This window comes from Phaseolus vulgaris, chromosome 11 (genome assembly GCF_051622355.1).
Source record: "Phaseolus vulgaris cultivar YP4 chromosome 11, ASM5162235v1, whole genome shotgun sequence".
Taxonomy (NCBI): Eukaryota; Viridiplantae; Streptophyta; class Magnoliopsida; order Fabales; family Fabaceae; genus Phaseolus; species Phaseolus vulgaris.
Window position 1 is genome coordinate 6,108,076 of NC_143508.1, and position 9,013 is coordinate 6,117,088.

The window sequence follows — 9,013 nt, forward strand, 5'->3', positions numbered from 1 at the left end:
GTATCGTTTTTGTTAACATATGAGTTTTTAGTCTAATCCCTGTATTTATATATATATATATATAAATATTTTTTTTCATATGATGACAAATGACGATTGTTATTTGAGGTGTCAGTCTAGTTGGGAATCTTACGTTGTTGGGATCTTACGTTGCATATGCCTGAAATGAAAACTTTTATTTTAAAAAAATAAATAATATATAATGGATGAAAATATAAAAAAATATATTCTTTCATATTTTATTTCTTTTGCTATTTTAGGTTGGTCTCCATGGTAAGAGCAATGTTATTGTTGTTGGTTCCATTGTCCATTTCTTCACTGTGACTCTCCTTTCCGCTTGAATGATCTGTGGGAGAGGCAAAGGGATTAATCCAAATCCATTGCTCCATTATGCTAACAATGGATACCAATTCCATACCCATAAACCTCGATCCCATGAAAGACCAACTCCAAAATTTCGCAGGCGCATTCCCTTCGTCACCGAAGTCAAAACAGTGGAAGACCCAGAAGAAGCCTTGTCTCTCTTTCACCGTTACAAGGAACAGGGTTTCCGCCATCATTACCCTTCCTATGCCGCATTGCTCTATAAACTAGCTCGTTCTAGAATGTTCGAAGCCGTCGAAACCATTCTCGCTCACATGAAAGACACCGATATGCAATGCAGAGAAAGCGTCTTCATTGCTCTCTTTCAATATTACGGTCCCCAAAAGGCCGTTGAACTCTTCAACAGAATGCCGCAGTTCAACTGTGTCCGCACGATACAGTCCCTCAACGCTCTTCTCAATGTTCTTGTAGACAATGATAGCTTCGATGAGGCTAATGATGTTTTTGGTCGATCCTATGAAATGGGTTTTCGTCCAAACACTGTCACTTACAATATAATGATCAAGGGGTGGCTGGGAAAGGGCGAGTGGGGGAAAGCATGTGAGGTGTTTGATGAAATGCTTCAGAAGAGAGTGGAACCTAGTGTAGTCACTTACAATAGTCTCATTGGGTTTTTGTGTAGGAAAGGTGATTTGGATAAAGCAATGGCCTTGCTTGAGGACATGGGTCAGAAAGGTAGACGCGCAAATGAAGTAACTTATGCTCTTTTGATGGAGGGTTTGTGTTCCGTGGAGAAGTATGATGAAGCTAAGAAGCTAATGTTTGATATGGCGTATCGTGGGTGTAAACCCCAGCCGGTGAATTTTGGTGTGCTGATGAATGATCTTGGGAAGAGAGGAAAGGTTGAAGAGATCAAGTCTTTGCTCCATGAGATGAAGAAAAGGCGGCTTAAGCCAGATGTTGTAACTTTCAACATATTGATAAATTATCTTTGCAAGGAAGGCAAGGCAGTGGAAGCTTACAAAGTTTTATTTGAGATGAAGATTGGGGGATGTGAGCCTAATGCAGCTACATACAGGATGGTGGTTGATGGTTTGTGCCGGATAGGGGATTTTGAGACAGGTCTGAGTGTTTTGAATGCAATGTTAACAAGTAGGCATTGGCCACGTTCTGAAACATTTAATTGTCTGGTTGTTGGCCTTTTGAAATCTGGGAATATTGATGGTGCATGCTTTGTGTTGGAAGAGATGGAGAAGAGAAAGGTAGAATTTGATTTGGGGAGCTGGGAAACCATAATAAAGTTTGCCTGCAGTGAGGATAAGGGTGTCAGTGAGCTTTTGACTGTACTTACATCTCCGTAAATCTAATATAATGCATTCTGTATGGGCGAATTGTGCATATCTTTGCAATTTTTTCCATGATATCATTTGAATTCCCTATGCCCATTAGTGTCTTTGTCATATAAAGTTAGAGTCATTGGTGCTTGGAAAGCCAGCATCTTATATGACATGCGCTCATTCCCTCCCATGATTCTTATTATGCGTTACTTGTTACTTGATATTTCGAGGTCCCAGGCATGTGGACATATTTCTCTCGGTTATTTCTTTGTTCTACTGCTTCTGTCTCATTTATCTTCTCCTCTGTCTCATTGTCACTGATGTCCCAGGTCTATTTCCATCCATAGTAAGTTTTTTTAAATAATTGATTTAGAGACAACTTTAAAGATGAAATTTATAATCTTTCTTATTAGAGACAAGTTATCTGTTTATAACATTAAAGGAAAAAAAAACTGCACGATGTCTCTATAAAAGATGGAAATTTTCTATCTTTAATGCATTTGCTTCCGTTTGTAATCATAGATAAATTACTATTTTTATTTGTAGTTCTAACACGCATAAAACTCAAATACATTTTTATGGATGCTTTTAATTCTATTATATAATCAGTTAGAGGTTTACACCTTTATCATGAAATGAAGACTTCAATTTTTCATAATGTTTCAGGAATTCATTGCTACAAATTTCCCATGAGAAAGATTCTTTAAATGTTTTATTTATAATTTACACTGTCTAGTTTTAACTACTACATTGAGAATTTCAATGAGATCATGAGCTAGCAGCTCTCATCAACTACTCCGCACACATCAACTCCATCACATAGACACAATTATCGTGTTTGAACTTGCTTCTCTAAATTGCCTATTTATACCTGTCTCTCCTCATAGGTCTAATTATCATAGCATCTTAACCATTTTTTGAAAATCTCTTTCCATGAGTATGAGCATGACAATGCCCCTCAATGCAATGCTTTTGGTAGCACTTACATTCCTTGCAGTCACTTCCACTACTTCAACTCGAATCCTGGATGAAGTAGAAGAAACACCACAACAAACTAACACTGCTCAATCCCCCGTTTCATCCATTCTCCCTCCAGTTGTACCTGCATCCCCTGTTGCGGCACCAATAAACGGCGTTGACCAACATCACACACTCTCATTTTTCATGCACGACATTCTCGGAGGCTCCAACCCCTCAGCTCGAGCCGTAACGGGCGTTGTTACCAATCCTGCTCTCAACGCTCAAGTGGCATTCGCTAAGCCAAACGGCGCAAACCTCCCTTTCAACGGCGGCCTTCCCCAGAACAACAACAATGGCGGAATTCTTAACAACAACAACCTTCCCTTCCTCACCGGACTCGGCGGTACCACAGGGAACGTCTTCAACAACAATGGCAACAACCTTGTGAACGGAGGGATTGGTTTCCCGGTGACCAACACGAATCAGCTCCCAGAAGGAATGACTCTGCAAAAGGTCATGTTTGGAACAATGATTGTGTTTGACGATGAACTGACGGAAGGACACGAGTTGGGTTCGGGTTTGGTGGGAAAAGCACAAGGCTTTTATATAGCCAGCTCTGTGGATGGAACAAGCCAGTCAATGGCTTTCACTGCTAAGTTTGAAGAGAATGGTTACGTGGACAGTCTCAGCTTCTTTGGTGTCCATCGAACGCAGGTCTCTGAGTCCCACATTGCCATCATTGGAGGAACCGGAAAGTATCTGAACGCAGAGGGGTTTGCCATCATAAAGACTTTTCCGGTTAGCGGTCAGCAACAAAATACTGATGGAGTTGAGACTCTGCTGCAGCTCACTGCATATCTTGCTTATTAGCCTCCTCTCTCTCATTCTTCTGTTGAACTTACAATCATTGCAACCTTGTCTGTATTTCCTGTAATGAATTTACTTTGTGAGAGTATATTGTGCTTTTCAAATCAATGTTGACAAATTACAGTGTTAAATGTTATTTTCCCTTGACAACTTCTATTATTCTCTATTGTAATACTTTCTTCTTTTGTCAATCACATTACTCGTCTCAGGATCAAGATTTCTTCTTGCATTTCAGAACCATATGCAGAACACTACAATCATTATCCAACAGTTCAATTTTTTAATGTTAAATTTTATTATTTAATGTATACCATTCCTATTTTTCATGGTTAGGAAGAGTGGCCATAGAGAATCCGTACACCATGCGTATATTTTCCCTTTTCTTCTTAGTTCTCTTTCTATTGCATATTTTTTTTTGGCAAGGTCTGTTAAATTTTATCTCTTTTTGTACACTATCATCATGTATATGTGGTATCGGATCTCTCTTTGACTAATGTTTTTGTCACCGTAACTCTTATGACGAGGAAAAAGGTAAAAAAGGAACAGATGCATGCCATAAACTGAATGGTGCAAGAAAGAAAAAGTTCACAAATGGTGTTGTAAAAATTATGAGTAAAATTTAACACTTTTCAATAACTGTTCATTGTAAGAAGTTAGAAAAGAAGAATTAGTCTAAAGTGTTCAATTGAAACTGAGGTTATGCCGTCAATGCAGTTCTGTCATTTTGAGAATTTACTGGTAGGCTTCGCCTTTTTATCCTCTCTGGCACAATTTCTACTCTCTCCAGTGCCCCCAGCAAGAAAAATCCTATCAACTGAAACCATTGCAATTACAACAGTCTAGAAAACATATGTTTTTAACATATAAAAAGGTCAAAGCAGAGATTAAAAGCCAATAATGTTTCTCAAATACTGCACATCTGGAATCACATTTAGTCATCGCACAAAGCATCAAAATTCCCTGCATTGAACTTGCTGGGTATAGAGCTTAAAATACTTGTTGTGAATGATTTTAAAAGGTATAGAATTAAGTATGCAACTATTATAGAACACTTACAATTTGGATATCCAACTATTTGATATTATATTTCCATTCATGTAGAAAAAAGGTTTTGCTTCTTGAACTACAAAGAATATGTAATCTTCCTTGCTAATTGCTATAATATACTATCTAGGTTATGTAAAGAGTAATTTGAAGAAGTGTTTCCAAGCCATTTGTGGTATGCTGTTGAGGTGAAAGCAATGTTTCAATTTTGGCATACCCTTTTGCATTATCATATTTTCCAGTTCCTCCAACTACAGCAATATGAGACTCCTGTGTAGCTGTCCTGTGCACACCAAAGAAACTAACAGCATCCTCCTCCTCATCACCTTCACGACCAAACACAACCGTAAATGCCATGGTTCGGCTACTTCCATCCAATGAGCTAGTCAAATGAAATCCCTGTGCTTTACCAATAACCTCTGACCCAAACTCATGCCCTTGCGTAATTTCATCGTCAATAACCGTTATTCTTCCGAACAAAAACATGTCTAGTGATGCTCCTAGTGGATTCCTATCGATAACAACCTTGTTTTTGTCAATGCTTTTTATGACCATGGTGCTTGAGTGTGTAGGATTAGTGGCAGTGCTAGTATCAACTAATGGTATGGCGCCTTTAAAGGGGAAGAGCCTATTGTTGGGTTTTGAGAAAGGAAGTTTAGCGGTTTGAGTGTCTACAATGGTGCCGGCAACGATTCTTTCTGAAGGGGCTGATCCACCAATGATGTCATGCATGAAGAAAGTTATTGCAGGGGCTGGAGCCTCCCCCTCAGTGACCATATCTGTTTTGGCACACCTTAGGGTGATGACAAAGAGGAAGAGATGAAGTTTCAGGGAAAAATATGTGAAGGTGAGCTTTTTGGCCATTTTGCCTTTTCTGTAAACTGTGATTCATATATATCTTGAGTTGAATAATGGTCTGGTTGGTTGCTTTGAAGAAGGATGAAGTTGCACCAAGATTATACTAGTAGTTTTATAGGAAGATTGGATTTGCATAAAGGGCAGATAAAAGATTGTTGTGTGCAGTGAGCTTAAACAATTGAAATATTGGAGTTGTTGCTTACTGAATCAGCTCTGGGAAGTGGAGTAGCTCTATCCTACTACAGGTTCATCAATGAATAATAACTTGTTTTAAAAAATGTAACTAAAGTTGGAAGTTAAATAGAATAGTATAGTAATTTTTATAATAGTTAAAGACAAAAATAATTAAAACAAAATACAGACCAAATAAGTATACTATCATATTCCACTAGGTCAACTAAAAACGAAACTATTTTGAATGAAATTAGGAGGTGCAAGCACTGCTACCAAAGCATGAAAATTGTAAATATACAAAGAAGACAAAGCAAGGAGCCCACAAATTGTAGAACGGAACACACTCTGAAAAAACAATCATGCCTCAATAATACAATGTGCTTGTCTTCTTCTCGCCAAACTTTCTTAATTCCACAACCACTGCTACTACTATTCACATCACTCCAAAGATGAACACACTTCTTAGACCAAACTAACTCAACCACCCTAAGAAAAAAAAGGAAAGTAATTAATAGTAGAAGGTAAAATACAATTTTGAAAATCTAGATTAATCTCATAATTCCTTGGTGGGACCAAATGCATCATCTTTATTTCCTTTCCGTATTGCCTTTGCCTTTGCGTAGCTTCAGCTATCCATTGCTTCCAACTTCTTCTCTCTAGTTTATATGTTTAGACCTTGCCACTGTCAAAGAAATTAACCGCCATACTCATTACTCCCTCGAAAAAAACCGTGAAAATGATGAGACAAAACCGTTAAAAGATATTCTGTTCTTCCTCTACTTTCACAGCTGTAACTTCTACCATGCACCATCGTTCTACGGTACGTGGAAGGACCAAAAGCTACTACCACGATGGAAGGAAAACCCAACTCTGTGTACCTTGTTCATCCCAATTGCCCATAAGTCCTATGCCTTACATGGAGAAGCACATAAAGAGCTCAGCTGACAAGGATAACCGTGACACGCGTAGAAAGAGTTCTGGTGATGTTAGCGACCTGTATACTCATGCTGCTGCTGATGGTTCATCCAGAAGGTATCTCCTTGGTGATGCGCCATTCATTGAGTGGGTATCAGACTCTAATAAATTCACACCAATCCTTCCTTCTCAACATCATGTCAAGGACAAGCCCATGCCCATCAAAACAAATCATCCTCCTACTCTTCGCTCCTCTTCTGAAGCTCGCTCCAAGGACCAGGTTTTTCTTTTCTTTTCTTCTTTCTTTCTTTTTTCCTCTAAATAATATTTAAAAATGATACTTACTAGTTACTATTTTGTCTCAATGAAAATTTGGAGTGTTACTCTATATACTCATTTTGTTTAACGATGACATTAGGGTGGTCATGTTTTGTCTTCTGAAACCTTCAGGTTGTTGTTTTGAGGGTGTCATTGCACTGCAAGGCCTGCGAAGGAAAAGTTAGAAAACATATTTCAAAAATGGAAGGTGAGTCTGGTAAACCCACACTTAGTTTTGGAGTTACAAAATAAGAGATCCTCAATATAATTATCCAAAAAAGTGTCATCAGTATTATTACTCCCGTATTCTTGAATTTTGTGTTGTTTCTAAATACCAAAGTTTGATGTTTTTGGTAATGCAACTAATCATTTATATCAACCAATCTAGCATTAAAGCATAAGGGACTTGTTGATCTTACAGTTTCTCCATATATTAAATGCTTGTGCTGAGAATAATGTATGGCTAATCTAATCCTGTATGTTTGTAGGAGTGAGATCATTCAGCATAGAAATGGAGACAAAGAAAGTGACCATCATCGGAGACGTGACGCCACTGGGGGTACTGGCGAGTGTATCCAAGGTGAAGAATGCACAGCTATGGCCATGTCTCTAGAGTTGAATTTGATACACCTTTGGGGTGTGCGTGTTTGTATGATTAGAAATTGGATGAGTTGTGAAGCAGTGAATGGATCTTAATGTGTGTGTTGTAAATGAACATTTTGCTTTAGTTGTTTATTAATTGTGGTGAGTAAAAGGTAGCCCTGCACCAAGACCCACATTACTCGTGGGGTTTACTAATATATAAAAGTAGAAAGTAAGGAAATTGAAAATAAGTATTTGAAGGTGAAGAAGCTCACTCACACCACAACCCTTGAGGCTAAGCACTTGAAAAGCAATAATGAGTAACGGTATCTCCAGGCATATGAGAAGCTTGCAAATGTATGTTGAAGGCACTTTGTTGGGGAGACAAGTCAGAAGGTAATGCATGCCAGACAGTGGTAGCAGACAGCACTCAAGGCCAGGCTGGTGTGTTTGGAAGCATTCTCTTCTCAAAACTTATGCTTCTAACATTTTCTCTTTCAGCTAATGTCTCTGAAAGGAAGGAGAGTTGTTTAATGTGACATTATGCAGGTCCCATTGTTGGAGGGTTCATTTTGCTTTTGTTGTTTTTGTGAACATTGTACATTCTACATTCCCTACAAGTAGCCTAATGATGAGAGCATAGTCCACTTTTATCGTTGCCTAGTCCTTCTCAAATTTGAGGTGGTGGGGTGTTTTATCTTCCTTATATACTTTATCTACTTTCTCTAACCAATTCATGAGACAAAAGGTACCATGTAGAAGCCATCATATATCTATTTTATCACTGGTTTTACTTTCCTCTTCGAGTTCCTTCTTTGCTTTACTTTCTTTGATTGAACCTCGGACCCCTGGAAAAAGAAAATACCACAAGAAGTTGAAAAGCCATGTGCACATTGTATTGAAGTTTTCAGCAGGGAAAATTTGTATATTGGATGGGCGCAAGCACAAATGTAGTGATTGATTACTTTTTTACAACTTCTTCGCTTACCATATTTTGCAATAACCTCACATTCTATGAACAAGTGTTGCATCTTCTACGTTAAACCTTAGATCAAATTATCTTTTATATAGGCTTCAACTCTACCTCAGCAATATATGATGCTACTTTCTTGTTCCTTTTCCGTGCAAGAAGTTTCCATCTCCAACCTAATTTCCAGCTCATTTTACTGTCTTCCTTTCCACTCACCATATATCACATCATCTTATTAAAGGTAAGTTATTATTTATCAGTAATTAGATATCTGTGGGAATACGGAGAACCCGATAAGTGGCAGGACAAAATTTAAATTAGGAAAATGTTGGTTTAACAACCGCTTATCTCATTGCTCCAGTGTACAACTGCACATGTGGCAAAAATATAAATATTAAATTGTTGTTGCGGGGTCCACAATTTTTTTTTTGAAAAGGTTTAATCTTTGGTTCAAATTTTCATTAGGGTTACGATACTCTCCCTCTTTCAATTTCTTCTTCTTTTGGTGGCTGAACTCTCCCTCTTTCAATTTCTTCTTCTTTTTGGTCCCGTGGTTCACCAGTGCACCGTTCCCTCTTGCAGTTTGTTGTTGTATTGGTTTCCTGTGTCGTGGTTCCGTGGTCTTGTTCTTCGTTGTCGTCGTCGATCGGTGTTTGCTCGGTGG

The 9,013-nt window shown here is 38.3% G+C and overlaps 4 protein-coding genes across 4 annotated transcripts; 3 read left to right on the forward strand and 1 right to left on the reverse strand.

The window, feature by feature from the left end:
- Positions 1-264: 264 nt before the first annotated feature.
- LOC137824987 (Tetratricopeptide repeat (TPR)-like superfamily protein) lies at positions 265-3,641 on the forward strand. The gene has a single exon (XM_068630662.2). It carries the CDS (start codon positions 342-344, stop codon positions 1,683-1,685), a length of 1,344 nt encoding a protein of 447 aa, XP_068486763.1. The 5' UTR covers positions 265-341; the 3' UTR covers positions 1,686-3,641.
- Positions 2,595-3,641, forward strand: LOC137824994 (dirigent protein 25). Its single transcript, XM_068630669.2, has one exon. The coding sequence runs from the start codon at positions 2,595-2,597 to the stop codon at positions 3,489-3,491; it is 897 nt and encodes a 298-aa protein (XP_068486770.1). The 3' UTR covers positions 3,492-3,641.
- A 941-nt stretch (positions 3,642-4,582) lies between these two features.
- On the reverse strand, positions 4,583-5,455 carry LOC137825833 (dirigent protein 24). Its single transcript, XM_068631622.2, has one exon. It carries the CDS (start codon positions 5,394-5,396, stop codon positions 4,659-4,661), a length of 738 nt encoding a protein of 245 aa, XP_068487723.1. The 5' UTR covers positions 5,397-5,455; the 3' UTR covers positions 4,583-4,658.
- Positions 5,456-6,366: 911 nt separating this feature from the next.
- On the forward strand, positions 6,367-8,042 carry LOC137824456 (protein SODIUM POTASSIUM ROOT DEFECTIVE 2). The gene is made up of 3 exons (XM_068630109.2): positions 6,367-6,759; positions 6,930-7,005; positions 7,286-8,042. Exons 1-3 carry the CDS (start codon positions 6,367-6,369, stop codon positions 7,408-7,410), a joined length of 594 nt encoding a protein of 197 aa, XP_068486210.1. The 3' UTR covers positions 7,411-8,042.
- Positions 8,043-9,013: the final 971 nt, after the last annotated feature.